This window comes from Toxotes jaculatrix, chromosome 18, assembly GCF_017976425.1.
Source record: "Toxotes jaculatrix isolate fToxJac2 chromosome 18, fToxJac2.pri, whole genome shotgun sequence".
Classification (NCBI taxonomy): domain Eukaryota; kingdom Metazoa; phylum Chordata; class Actinopteri; family Toxotidae; genus Toxotes; species Toxotes jaculatrix.
The window spans coordinates 20,836,291-20,850,546 of record NC_054411.1 but is presented as its reverse complement, the minus strand read 5'-3'; the positions used below and the strand labels follow the sequence as shown (position 1 = coordinate 20,850,546).

General features: G+C 42.2%; 1 protein-coding gene across 3 annotated transcripts; it reads left to right on the top strand.

The window, feature by feature from the left end:
• The first annotated feature begins 34 nt into the window (after window positions 1-34).
• On the top strand, window positions 35-12,235 carry glyr1 (glyoxylate reductase 1 homolog (Arabidopsis)). 3 transcript variants are annotated; one of them, XM_041062444.1, is made up of 16 exons: window positions 35-133; window positions 1,674-1,710; window positions 1,814-1,893; window positions 1,994-2,132; window positions 3,276-3,386; window positions 4,111-4,194; window positions 5,445-5,498; window positions 6,154-6,204; window positions 6,401-6,474; window positions 7,675-7,774; window positions 8,054-8,164; window positions 8,284-8,385; window positions 8,497-8,659; window positions 10,154-10,333; window positions 10,535-10,659; window positions 11,452-12,235. In XM_041062444.1, the coding sequence occupies exons 1-16, from the start codon at window positions 96-98 to the stop codon at window positions 11,524-11,526; spliced, it is 1,524 nt and encodes a 507-aa protein (XP_040918378.1). In that variant the 5' UTR covers window positions 35-95; the 3' UTR covers window positions 11,527-12,235. The 3 variants fall into 3 exon arrangements, with proteins under 3 accessions (XP_040918378.1, XP_040918380.1, XP_040918381.1); XM_041062446.1 differs by lacking the exon at window positions 4,111-4,194 and having other exon boundaries at window positions 72-133; XM_041062447.1 differs by lacking the exon at window positions 35-133 and having other exon boundaries at window positions 1,673-1,710; window positions 1,814-1,906.
• The last annotated feature ends 2,021 nt before the right edge of the window (window positions 12,236-14,256 follow it).

Here is a 14,256-nt window from a genome sequence, read left to right as displayed (position 1 = left end):
TTACATAGGGAGGAAGGGCTCGTCCTCACATGTGATTAGTGGGTGTGTGTTGTCTTCCCCCCTCATTCAGTGCGACGTTTTATTAAAGTTGTAAGATGGCGACGGTGCATCTGAGGATCGGGGACCTAGTGTGGTGAGATAACCTTCCAAACACTGTTAAACGCCTCCGTTTCTGCTAAGTAATCTCGCTGTGCCCCACGAAGTGGCGTTGTGCTGGTTAGTTTAACGCTGGTGTTTCTTGTTGGTGCTAACCAGACGCAATTCGTGGAAGTGTTCGCGTACTAGGTTAGTTGATGGTCAACCCAAACAAATTGCTAACCGAGCTGACTCAGCCGACAGCCGTCGTTAGCTGCTAGCTAGCGGACAAGCTACGGAGAAGGCTTAGACTTAAGGAAGATAGTTTTTTTTCCCGACACAAACCTGACTGTTATAGTTTAAAATTATTGCAACAACGTGCTTATCTGTAAAACTTCACGAAATACTTTAACATTTCTCATGTTGTGGAAGTGTTGTGGTCTGTGACGAGTGCTTTTGCTAGCACTGTAGCTTAGGCTTATCTGTGTACTGTAGGTGGCTTTGCGTCCGCTCGGCTTCCGTGTCAACTGTAACAGCTCCTTCTCTCTGTATCTGTCGCTAAACTCTCGTTTATCTTTATTTATTTGCCAGTTTTGCTTACAGGCTGAATGTAGGTCAGTTTAACCCACGCATGTGACTTACTTGCGCGGAGAGTAAAGTCGAACAGGTCGTCCTATTTTGCTTCGTAGCAGCATTTTTTTAGGGTTTCTTTAACATTACAAAAATGCATAAGGGAGTAAGTGGGGCAGGTTGCCTTGTTTATTAGCAACACACATAACGCACACAAGCCGATAAATCGACTACTTTCACTAACGTTACACCATCGATTCAAGCTGCATCTATGTGTTTGTCTGCACTTACCGTCCTGTTGTTAAACATTGACGGTGGGTGTTAGACTTATGCTAAAGCTAAATAGCTCTATATAATATTTAGCTTAATAAATGCCTTGATTTCAGACACTGAAATCTTGTAATGTGGCAACAGGAAGTGTTTGTACATCCTATGGGGACATAACGACAAACTAAAAGAGACTAAGAATGGATCAAGAATCAACATTGACTGAAAAACATCACAGGGACAATCAGTTAGAAACACCATAACTGAATTAAACATCATGAGCCTCAGTGGATAAGCCAACACTTCACTTCCATTATATTATGCTGAAGGATTTTCCAGCAGCGTAATAACCGTGTTGCAGTTCTGCTTTTCTTTAATATATATTTAGTCTTACATGGTGACAGCGGGTAGAAAGTAGAGCTTGGCATCGTTTGAAATTTTTAACCAAATACCAAGTTGTGGTAGAAATTCAGAACAATATTTAATTTTCTATAAAATGTTTTTTTTTCCATTTAGCAAAAGAAGCCAAATTTTGTCTAAACACAAGAAGTTGTACCAGAACTTGTATCTAAAATTGTAAACTTGTGATTTCATCGGGACCTGTCCTATCAAAGAGTAAGAATCTGAGCAGACATTTGATTCCAGACTAGACGTTATCATTATCGATGCTCAGTTCTATGGACACATTTGATACCAAAACTTACTGAGGTCCAGTACCTGCAAGTCAAATAGCAGGGCTAAATGTATCTCTCTTGTTTCAGGGGGAAGCTTGGTCGTTACCCACCATGGCCAGGAAAGGTAAGGAGTGAAGACATGTCAACAGCTCGTTTGAATAAATTCTACCATTTGCATCACAGTTTTTATGTGAACTGTTGCGCTAAAACATTTATTCACATTTCAGATAGTGAGCCCTCCGAAGGACCTGAAGAAGCCTAGGGGCAAAAAATGCCATTTTGTGAAATTCTTTGGGACTGAAGACCAGTGAGTATACGTTGTAAGGCGCCCCCCCGATCTGACCTCCAACATCGCTGTGCCTTCTCTGTCAAATGTGTAAGAGCCCTGTTTTTGTGTGTCCGTCCAGTGCCTGGATCAAAGTAGAACAGCTGAAGCCCTACCACGCCCACAAAGAGGAGATGATCAAGATAAATAAAGGAAAGCGCTTCCAGCAGGCGGTGGATGCGGTGGAAGACTTCCTCAAGAAAGCAAAGGGGAAAGAGCAGGTGACCTTTCAGACAGGCTGTTTGTTGCACATCCCTTTAATCTATTTGAAAGTACTGGAGCTGCCCTCTAAATGCAGAGGCTTCAGATTATTGTCCGAGGAGCTAACCAATCGAATGTGCTCACGTCTCACATGGTGATGATGTCAGGTCCTGGTGAAGACACTGAAACACAAGACACAATGTGTTGGCTGCTACAGCAGTTTCACACAACATGACGAGTGCAAACATTTTTAATGGCAATTTATACCTGCAAACACTCCGCAACGTGAATGTGATACCAGAGATTGTTACTAAAACTATTACGCATCTTGTACTTACAAGATATACAAACACAGGATCCGTAGAAGTATGCTTCACAGCTGCATATGTTAAATAAATATTGCTTATAATAATCTTGTTATCTTATTAGCAGGGTAAATGCGACATTTCATTGTGATATTCCCCTCAAATGTTGCTATGACAGCACACCACACAACCCAAACAAACATCAATGTGGAACATGTTTGTTTCCATCATGGCTGCAACTAGTGGTTATTTTCCACTGTCAATCAAATCTGTTGAGTATTTCCTTAGTTAATCATTTAAGCTTTTAGTCTATAGAATGTTAAAAAAAAAAATAGTGAAAAGCGGCCCTTTAGATTTCGGAGAGCCCCAAAGTGACTTCATCAAAATACTGGTTTTGACCAGATAATTATCTAAAACCCCACAATATTTCATTCACACTGGGACAAGGCAGCGAAAAGCTGCCAATCTTGACATTTGAGCAACATTTGGCAGAATGTTTGGCAAAACGAGGTGCCAGAAACAATTAGTTGATTATCGAAACTAATCAATTAATCATTGCAACTTAAGCTTCATCCCTAAAACTGAATTTGAACGATTAATGAAGCGAGACTCTTCTCAATTCTCAAGTCCCGCTCTTCCGGAGGTGTCACAGTCAGTCTCAGCAAATTCAGGTGGACACAACCAGAGCATTCATCACCAGTGGAAACAGTACTCTTTTTTTTTTTTTCCTCAGTATTTAATGGAACCCGCTCAGTCCAGGTTTTATCTTAAAGCCACGCTAAATTCAAAACGTTCTCAGACAGCTTGCTGCTCTCACTGAATCAGCAGCACAAAACGATCCGTCTGTGTCGTTGACAGAACTCAGACGGCAAAGGAGACTCAAAAGGAAAGAAGACGCCCAACAAGCCGCTGAAAATACTGGAGGAGGACGATGAGGATCTCAGTGCCCTGAAGGACCCCTCTGAGAAGGTCAGTTGGACACTGACAGGTTCAAAACTGTGTCTGTCAACATTAGTTAAAGTGAACTAACTAGTACATTTTTTTCCTCAACATATTTAGAAAAGGCCCAGTGGGTTATTCCATACATCTATACATCAGTTAATTCATTATGTCATCAGGAATTATTACATACTTTCCCATCATACCTTCATACATTGGTTGATATGATAATGGACTGGCATTCTGTGTTGTAATAAGGTCTTAAATGTAACTTGGTGAATCCTGCAGAAACCAATAAGGCCTTGTTAAACAGAAAAGGGCTAAACAACATATTCTGTCAGGTTTCATCATTGTCTTTTTTTTCTACAGTGTGTTTTCTGATTAGTTCCTACGGTTAAGTATTAGAATTTGTCATCAAAGTGATGCAGACTCACAGTGTCTGGTTTGCATTTTAATCATCTTCACTTCCTAAACTGAGTTTTCACCTTGTTTTTAATGACACCTTCAAGTAGAACATGTCATCCTTGGTGAACACCTGCAGCGTAACAGCAAACCGCTATCGGTGCAGATCAGTTTGGTGTTGTTTGCCTGTCTGAGTGAGATTCCTGCCTCCACCGTAGCACAGTGGAGGTGAATGGAAATCACTCAACATCCATATGTAAAAGAGAAACGTCCCCCCTCTACAGCAGACATGGACCTCTGCAAATTCACCCTTTGATTTAGAAGGTGAATATGTGTCTCTCTCCTCCTTAAGGACTTAACTGACTCTGACCCCGAGCCATCCACTATTGAGAGGCTGGGGGCTGGACCTGGCTCAGGATTCAAATGGGAAAGCAGTGTAGGTGAAATCCCACCTTCCCCCCCTCTTCCCACCAAACCCGCCTTGCCTTGCTGTTCTTCTACCTGACCTTAACCTTTGGCTTTAATCACCAACAACTGCAGACCTTTTCCCCCCTTCTGACCTGTTTGGTGCTCACTCTTGACTACTGAACCTGTTTGTCTGCCGTGTGCTCTTGAGATGGTCACCAACTCTGAATGTGGAGGCCCCCCAAAAAACAGGCTGTGGTTTGTTTGACATGACCTAGAAATGTGCCATTTGCTTTTTTTGGTTTCCTGCTTCCTATTAGCAGCCTGCTCCTCAGGACCAGGGTTGATCACCACTCCTGAATAAAAAAAGCTCTTAAACCGGTAGGGCCCACCAGGTAATAGAGGAGTCTCCTTTATGTCAGTGGAAACATTTTCACAACTATCAAAAAAATTAGCTGCTGCAGCTAACGTATATTAGCACACCACAGTACAAGCCCATTTCCTTGTTTCAGTTGTCTTTCTATGCAAAACAAAACCATTTCCTCCATCTACGGTAATGCAACATATTGGAGGGAAAAAAGTCTTTTCTTTAAAGGCTGAAATGCAGCCATGAAAGCATGTAACCGGTTTCCACTGACATAGGGAGAAGCAGACAGGGAACAGCTCTGTGGGTTGACCTGACCATCTGAATACAGGTGCACTGTACCCGAGGTGTGGGGAATCAGGACTCTGTCTGGTTTCAGAGGACTCACACATTTCTCAGAAAGACGCGTTATCCTCACCTTTTAACCTGCAAAGCTCACACTGCGATCTTTCACACAGTTACCACATACTGAATTATTTCTAATTCATTTTCAGGTTTTGGCTGGAAGAGTTACATAGTGAGCAGTGTAGAATTGGTATAAACTCATGTAAAAAAGAGAATTTGTGGACATGGAAAGCTTTTTTCTTCGTGCACCTCTGGTTCTTTGGAATAGCAAACTGTATTGTGGCTAATAGACTGTTTCCCTTTTTTTTATTAACTTGAATGAATTATGCAGCAGTTGAAAATGCATGGGGTTCTCACTGGTTATGGAGTTTGTGCTTTACTGGAGAGTTTTGAGTTATTTACCTGGGAAAAGTGTCATCAACACTTGTGGGCACAATCCAAATCTTAGGCCAGGGATGGAAATGCTCCATGATGGGAGACATGTTGTGTTAGTGCTGTGCAGTGTGTGTCAGGTCAGTACACCTCCATATGCAGCGAGAACACTGTATCACTGAGCTCTTCTTCTGTTGCAGCCTGTGAAGGATGACCCACATTTCCATCACTTCCTACTTAGCCAGTCTGAGAAGGTATGAGGAAGCGTGCCACTCCACACTGTCACTTCTGAGACTTCTGTTTGTCTCTGAACATGTCAGCGCGTCTCTGATTTATTCCGCAGAGATAAGCTGTTAACGTAGCACCTGGTGTTATGGTCTTCGCTCCTCCATGTCCCAAGAAACTCAAGCTGAGTTTCCCAAAGGCAGTAGTTTTTCCTCAGGGCACAACGCCCCAACCCCACCCCACACCTAAACGTCCCTGAGACCAACTTCCATGTTAAAGTCTATATTTTTAATACCACTGGCATAAGATGAAATACAGCTACAAAATATACAGGAATAATCATTTCAGTATATTATTTGAGTGAGTGTGTAAATACACCTACTCAATACGCAATATCGGAACATTTATTAATAATAATAGTTACAATAATAATAACGTTTATACAAAGTGCTTTGCAAAGGGCAGGTTTAAGGAAATGAAATGGAAACAAAGTTTTAGATCAAAAATAAAAAGCTAATTATTACTAATATGGATCCAGTTACTGAGGTGTCATCTAGATGTGACTCATCTGCATTTAGTGCCATTTGTTTGTTTAATAACTGAAGTTGGATAAAGGTTTTTATACTACATGAATTAGTAAGTACGCAGTCATTTTATACTTGATTGTTTCCTCTCTGCCCACAGCCAGCCTCATCTATGGAACCCATTAGCAAGCGCCTGAAGATTGTGGAGGAGGTACGCTGAATCATGAATATTTGTAAAAGTGACCCGTCAGAATGTTCAGACTTTTAATGGTAGCAGACTTTAACATTGACTGACTTTTTACTGGTACAAATTGATTTGCTTTACATTTATTTTAAAAGTCTTCTTACGCAAAGTCTTCTTGTTTCCTTGGGTATGATGATGGTTTGTGTTGTTTTCGCTTGTGCAGGTCACAGGGTCAACATCTATCCAAGCAGCAGACAGCACAGCCATCAATGGTAGCATCACGCCCACAGATAAAAGGTATTAACACGTCCTCGCTGCAGCTTCACTGAACACCATTATCCAAATGACTCACTAAATTTAACAGGTAAAAAAAAAACATTGAGCACTTTATTAGGAACACCACACTGATGCTGGGTAGTTCCTCCCTCTGCTCTCATGGATCCACCAGATGTTGGAAACCTTCCTCTGAGCTTCTGCTCCATGTTGACATGATTCGTCACATCATTCAAGCTGCCAATCTCCTGTTCTACCACATCCCAAAGGTGGTCTACTGGATCCAGGTCTGCAGACGGGGGGAGGTCACTGAAGTTCACTGAACTCACTGTCATGTTGATGAAACCATGACATGGAGCATTATCCTGCTGGAAGTAGCCATTAGAAGATGGTGAACTGTGGCCATGAAGGGATGAACATGGTCAGCAACAATACTCAGACTGTGACATTCAGACCATGACTGGTTGGTATTAAGGCCCAAAGTGAAACTAGAAAACAATCCCCACACCATTATACCACCACCACCAGCCTGGACTGTTGACACAAGGCAGGTTGGGTCCATGGATTCGTGCCGTTGGTGCCAAACTCCGACCCTACCATCTGCCGCCTCAGCACAGACCAGGCTACGTTTCTCAGACTTGGCTTTGGAGTGGAACCCAGTGTGGTCTCTGCTGTTGTAGTCCATCCTCCTTAAGGTTGGACATGTTGTTCATTCTGATATGACTTTCTGTTCACCACAGTTGTACAGAGTGGTTAGCGTAGTTTTTCTGTCCGCTCCCACCGGTCTGACCATTCTCCCCTGACCTCTCTCATCAAGAGGGTGTCTCTGTCCTCAGAGCTGCTGCTTCACTGGAAGGTTTTTTTGTTGATGGCTCCATTCTGAGTTAAACTTTAGAGACTGTTGAAAATCTGTGTGACAATCTCAGGAGATCAGAAACACTAAAACAACAGCCAGACTCCCTGAGATCACATTTATTCCCTCATTCTGATGTTTGATGTGAACATTAAGTGAAGCTCCTGACCTGTTTCTGTAAGGTTGTACTTACTCCACTGCTGCCTCATGATTGGCTGATCGGTTAACTGCATGAATAAGGAGTTGTGCAGGCGTTCCTATTTAAGTGCTCAGCGAGTGCACGTGAATGCAATGTTTTTTTTCTTTTTTCATTTCATCATTTGTTTGCTCACGTTTTGATGTGTTTGTTCTCCTTGGACTTTGTCCTCCAGGATAGGCTTCCTGGGTCTGGGGCTGATGGGTAGCGGTATAGTCTCCAACCTGCTGAAAATGGGTCACATTGTCACAGTGTGGAATCGCACAGCAGAAAAGGTGCATAACACAACACACAGTCACCGTCACAGAGGAAGCCCATTTGACCACTTGTACGTCAGAAACGTGATAAAATAGTTTCTAAGACCTCCCATCTGATTACAGTAAATTTAGTTTAAAATGCCTTTTAGTTAGTATGGCTGTAGTAATTATATTTTTTGCACTGCACTCATCTCCATGTGTTCAAAATGAATCTTAAGTTTTTAAATTTTATTTTATTAAAAAAACACAGATTTTTTATGAGTGGTGGGTGCTAATTTTAGCGTGCCTATGTTCCAGTGTGACCTGTTCATCCAGGAGGGTGCCAGGTTAGGCCGGACTCCTGCCGAGGTGGCGTCCATGTGCGACATCACTTTCTCCTGCGTCTCTGACCCGAAGGCTGCCAGGGATGTGAGTATTGCCTCAGCTGCAGTGAAGGGCCTCCTGTCCAGGTGTGACTCACGGGCTTATGGGTAAAAAAAAAAACAAAAAAAAAACGTCTCCTTGTGTTTGTGTTTGTTGCTCTCCAGTTGGTGTTGGGACCCAGTGGGGTGCTGCAAGGAATCAGACCAGGCAAATGCTACGTAGAGATGTCCACTGTAGACCCAGAGACCATCACAGAACTCTCACAGGTACACACACACACCAAAGTTGCTACAATCCTCAAAAAAATATGATACCAAAATATTAAGTATTACTAATTGTATTACTAATTAAATTGTTTTCCGACGTGTGATCGTCAGGTGATCACGTCGCGGGGCGGCCGTTTCCTGGAGGCTCCGGTGGCGGGAAGCCAGCAGCTCTCCAATGACGGGATGCTGGTCATCCTGGCAGCTGGCGACAGAACGGTCTACGAGGACTGCAGCAGCTGCTTCCAGGCCATGGGCAAGACCTCCTTCTTCCTGGGTATGTAATGTGTAAAGATATGTATAGCCAGCCTGTGATGGTAGTATACAGATGAAACAGGCTTCACCAGGCACGATAGTTGTAACAGAGTTGGAATGAACATGAGCAAACAAGGTTATCAGTACCGACCTCGTCCGTAGAAGAATACGAATCCATTTGTTTTGGTATGTTCACTTTATCAGATGGTGACAGTTGAGATACAGACAGGAAACACAATGTTTTGGCTTCCTCCAGGTGTGTCACAGCCAGTGGAAAATTATCCTTAAGGCCTGTGAACCCATGAGTAATCAGCCTTGGTAGATTTTAAGACCATCAGTACTGAATTACAACCATCCATGATAAATGGAACTGAAGTGAAGTAAAACTACAGCAGCCAACATGTTGTTTGGGGGGTAATAACTAACACTTTGGCAATTTTAATTTTGTGCCAGGTGCTTGTTGGTGGCTCAACAAAATAAGGTAACATTGGTAGAGTAGTAAATCTGCTAATGATGCAGTGGTTCTTGTGAGTGAACATTAATATACTCACAGAGAACTTTGTTGGGAACACCATGCTAATACTGGATAGCTCCTCCCTCTGCTCTCATTGACTCCGCATGATGTTGGAAACCTTCCTCTGAGCTGCTGCTCCATGTTGTCATGATTCATCACATCATTCAAACTGCCATCCTCCTTTTCTACCACATCCCAAATGTGCTCTATTGACCTTTGTTGTGTTTGTAAATAGTGATGGTGTGTTTTGTGGGAGGAGCCTAACCGGTGGCGGAAAGTGACAGTTAGCTGTGTCAGGTGTCAGTTTCCAACATCGGAATATGGATCAGCCTCGACAGCAGAAGAACACATGAACAATGATGGAACAAATGAGGGGACAAAATCTGGACGTATCCATGGAGGGCTCAGTCACTATGTCGTCCCAAGGCTTATCTATGTTTGTGCTCGGTCATAGTATAACATTAATGTCGTATCACAGATATAATATTATCATATGCCTCATTCAGTTATTAAATGCTTACATAAATACCGAGTGATGTTATAGGTAAACTGTCTGTGAGCAGTTTGGGTTGTTTACATGCACTCGCGTTGCTAATGTTAGCCAAAGGTGTTCACCGTGATGAAATGAGAATCCCTGCCTTGTGGTTGCTGCTTTTACTAGTTTATCATCATTCACTACATCATTGCTTTTTGGACTTTGGGGGATGTGGGGGGTTGACAACCCAGTGAGTCCAGTCCAGATGATTGGCTGATTGGATAAGCAGGTGTACAGGTGTTCCTAAGACACATCTGACATTTCAGATCCAAGTCTAACCTTTGCTTTCTCTGGTTTCCAGTTTGGTTATTTGTGTACATTGATTGGTTAGAGCTTTAGCTGAGAGGCCCCCTGCTCTGTGGTCACCCAGCAGAAATTTAGCCATGGACACACTGACAACAAGAGACTGTTGCAAATTCCTTCTTTTATGTGTGTACAAAAACATGTGTATGTGTGTGTGTTTCAAGGTGAGGCAGGAAATGCAGCGAGGATGATGCTGATCCTCAACATGGTGCAGGGCAGCTTCATGGCCACCATTGCAGAGGGGCTTACTCTGGCCCAGGCCACTGGCCAATCACAGCAGACCTTCCTGGACATCCTGTGCCAGGGCCAGATGGCGAGCACCTTTGTGGACCAGAAATGCCAAAGTAAGTTCAACACAAAGGACGTTTTGAGTTGTTTGTTTGTTTACTTAACTGCACGTTGCTTAGCTGTTGTTTTTTTTTTTTTTTTTCGTTTTCTCTTTTCAGTCGCATTTTGAGTTTGAGGCCATAGAAACATTGTTTCAGCCTTATGAGTTAAGCCTTGAGCTGAAGGCTTATGATAACCTTTCCTCCTGCATTTTCCAGATATTTTACAGGGCAACTTTAAGCCAGACTACTATTTGAAACATATTCAGAAGGATCTGAGGCTAGCCATCTCCATGGGCGACATGGCCAACCATCCAACCCCAATGGCTGCAGCTGCCAATGAGGTACCACTGTGTGTTTTTTTGTTTTTTTTTGTTTTTTTTTTGTTTTTTTCCAGTTGTATGCTTTTCTTCTTTTTTGCATTTGTGTGCTCATTTCATGCTTTTATCTTGGAATTTTATCCTGGAATGTTTTGGGGTTGTTCATCCGTCCACTTGTTCGTCCCGTTCTCGTGATTAGAATTTGGTGGTCAAAGGTCAAAGGTCACTGACAAAATACACTTAATACCTTTTAATTAAATTGCTTCATCACTACATATATTATCTGAGTCTTGGACAGACATGGATGTAAACTTTCAGCCTGACCCGTTGGCTGAGACGTACTGTAATAAAAGTTAAATCTGAACTGGTGACCCCCCCCACCACCCAACAAAAAAAACATGCATCTCAGGTGACCTCATCACAGATGGACAGCTCTAAGCACGTCAGTTCACGCCAGGCATTGAGACGCGTCTCCACGTCCGTCTCCAGTGACCATTTGTGATCGGACCCCCCCCAATACAGTCGCCTCCCACTCTAGACAGCTGCACCCACACATTTGCCCTTCCAACACTTTAGTGTGGTGATGATAAGACTATGGGCCCCTGAGAACAGACATTTAAAAGGCCCTTCACTCACTGGAGGGGGAGTTGTATGTTATTTTTTTTGGCGTTTTGTTCTCCTGTCCACTAAGACTGGATCATCAGAGCTCCACCAGTATGTCACTGCTTTGTGCCAATATATGAATAAATGCTAAAACAACCACAGGATTGATTGACAACTGAGACTCTTGTTTTTTTTTTTTCTGTTCCTGTGCAGGTTTACAAGAGGGCTAAGGCACTGGACCAGTCAGACAATGATATTTCTGCAGTCTACAGAGCCTACATTCACTAGAGCGGGGGTGTGACCTATCCTCTGGACCACACAGTCTTTAATCCCTTCTTATTTCACCCTCATCATTTACTGAGTGTTTTTATTTGAAATTCTAGTTCTTTTTTTTTTCTTTTTCTTCCTTTCTTCGTTGCCCCAGCGCCAGACGTGTTACTTACCTACAAGTCATGGGATGTAATTCCTTTTTTTTTTTTTTTTTCTTCTTCTTCAAAGAGGCAACCCTGAGCATTGTATTGTATTGACTGTAACTGGGGGAAGATTCACTGTAAGAGTGCTCCAAACGAGGTTGTACTACTGCACTGCTGCGGCAGTTTGCTGTGGGGTTGGGGGATGGGGGTCAGTTTGTCTGGTTTGTGACAACTCAAAAAAAAACAAAAAAAAACAAAACGTAGGTAGGAGTAAAGCAGGGTGTTTGGTGAGGATGCAGGGTCCAGTGCTACTGTGAAGAGCAGGGTGTCCGACTCAATCCAGAGAAAATGCTCGTCAGGCTTTTGTGGATGCAGAAACCCCGAAAGAGTTTTTTTTTTTTTTTTTTTTCATGTGCAAATGAAGAGTTTATTTAATTGAGTGTGATATTTGCTTTTCTTTTTCTTTTTATTTCTTTTTAATGTTCAGATTTCCATGAGAGAAAAAAAACACCAAGAACATGCCACTGCATTGCCTTAATATTGTAACCCCTCAAGTCTTTCAATAATAGATGTATTTATTTATATTTCTTTCCAGGTCTTCTTGGTGCAGTTTGTTCATGGCTTCTTTCTGTATTGGATGAGATGATGTATGCTTTTACGTTGGTTGTTAATGATCTTTCTTGAACAGGTTAAGGACAGAGCAACAGATGTGTTGAGGCCTTATAAATGCAGTAATAATTGATATATACGTCATCAAGACTTGAGATTTCCACATTTTGAACCCCTTCATTGTTTTGTTGGGACAAGTTCTCATTTCTTTCTTTTTTTTTGTTTTGTTTTTTAATATATTACCCTGCAACTAGATGAATCTACTTTTTGAGTTGCATTTTAACTGATTCATAATTGAGTCCCAGTGTCGTTTTTATTTTATTTTATTTTATTTTTTTTGTTCTGGTAAGTCTGGGTTTTATTGGCCATGTTCAGAGCATCATGGGACAAAAACACAGGACTAATCCAACAGTTTTAATGTGTGTGTTACATCATGGTTGCCCAATTGTTAGCATTTCCTGCTAACTGAAAACAATCTAACACACACACACACACACACACACACCCCTCACATCAGCTGAACTGTTACGTTTCCATTTCAGTCGGGGGCCCCAAACCAAACGTTAACATGGATGTGTTTGAATATTTATTTCTCACAAGTATATTAAAGGGAGGGACAGTAAGTCAGTCTTGACTACACAGTAGAGGTCCTCACAAGTCCACTGGGCTCGTCGTACACAAGACGTAATTCAGGTCTGGAACCTGACCAATGTTTTGGCCAAGCTAGTATTTATCAACTGATTTAAGCTCACGACGGATTCATCAGACCTGCTGGCTCTTAATTAATCAGAAATGTCAGTACAAAAATACCAAAGATATATTAGAGGTGGTTTAAAAACAGTGTCTCCGTCACATTAGTTTTTACACAGTGACATGTCCCACTCAGCACGCGTCTTAGTCACGATGAGTCACTACACAAATTTATGGGATTGTAATTAAAAATATTGGATCTATTTTTTTTTTTTTTTGGACTCTCAGATGTTTAAGCCAGGTACTCCGTTTTTGAAGCAGGTGCCGTCGTGCTGTACTTGGGGTCCAAATTATTTTTAGACGAATCAGGCTGGGTAGGATCATGTTCTGTCTCAGGGTCTCAGGTCTCGTGTGTCAGTATCTCAAATGCCCAAGTGGACTCTGTTCTGATAAATGAAAGGGCAATGTCAGAGGTTAATGCTTGTTGAAGCCGGTTTACTCTGGAACAAGGTTGAATGATCCTGGAGTCTGTTTTAAGGAGGTGGCATTTTTTCTTTCTAAGTTAATTTATGCACGTCAGGGTTTTTTTTTTTTTTTTAAGGATAGGGTCCAAAATATTGGACTTTCGAAGACCTCTGCTGTGTAGCCTAAGACATAAGTATGCAGATGCAAATGACAATGTCCAACATATGCAAATGAAACCACAGGTGTTCTGTCCCTGCGAACATGGAACGGTTCTGATATAGTCAAACTGGGCTTGTCAAAGACCAGACGGAGGCTCAAATCAAACTCGACAGCTTTAATGCGTTGGTGCCTGTTGGAGCGTTCTTCAGTCCACCGCCCCAAAACACAGCGTTAGATCTGGGCAACTGATCTCTGATCTCCCAGGTGGTGTCAGGTAGTCAGTGTAGAGATGGGTCTATCACTCTGGCAACTATGACAGCAAAAAAAAAAAAAAAAAAGTGTCTCCAGAAAGAGCACATCGATCCTTGACCTTGCCATCAGTGTCTGGTTTGTGTGGTTAAACACTGTAGGTCTGCTGTTCTTCCACTACAACTACGACTATGGCATGAAGACACAGAAAGCAGAACTTGAAGGAGGAGAGTGTGTCACCATCAGAAGACCCAAAACCTCTAATTGCTTCCTTGCAGGAAGAAAAAAAAAAAAAAATTCCTCTTGGTGTTTTGTTGCTTTACAGTTTCCATCAGTTTAAACTGTGAATGAGTGAGTTTCTCATAAATCAGACCCATTTTGTTGCATGTTAAGAATCCAGCATCCCACTTGGAAAGATTTTCTGCCAAACAAA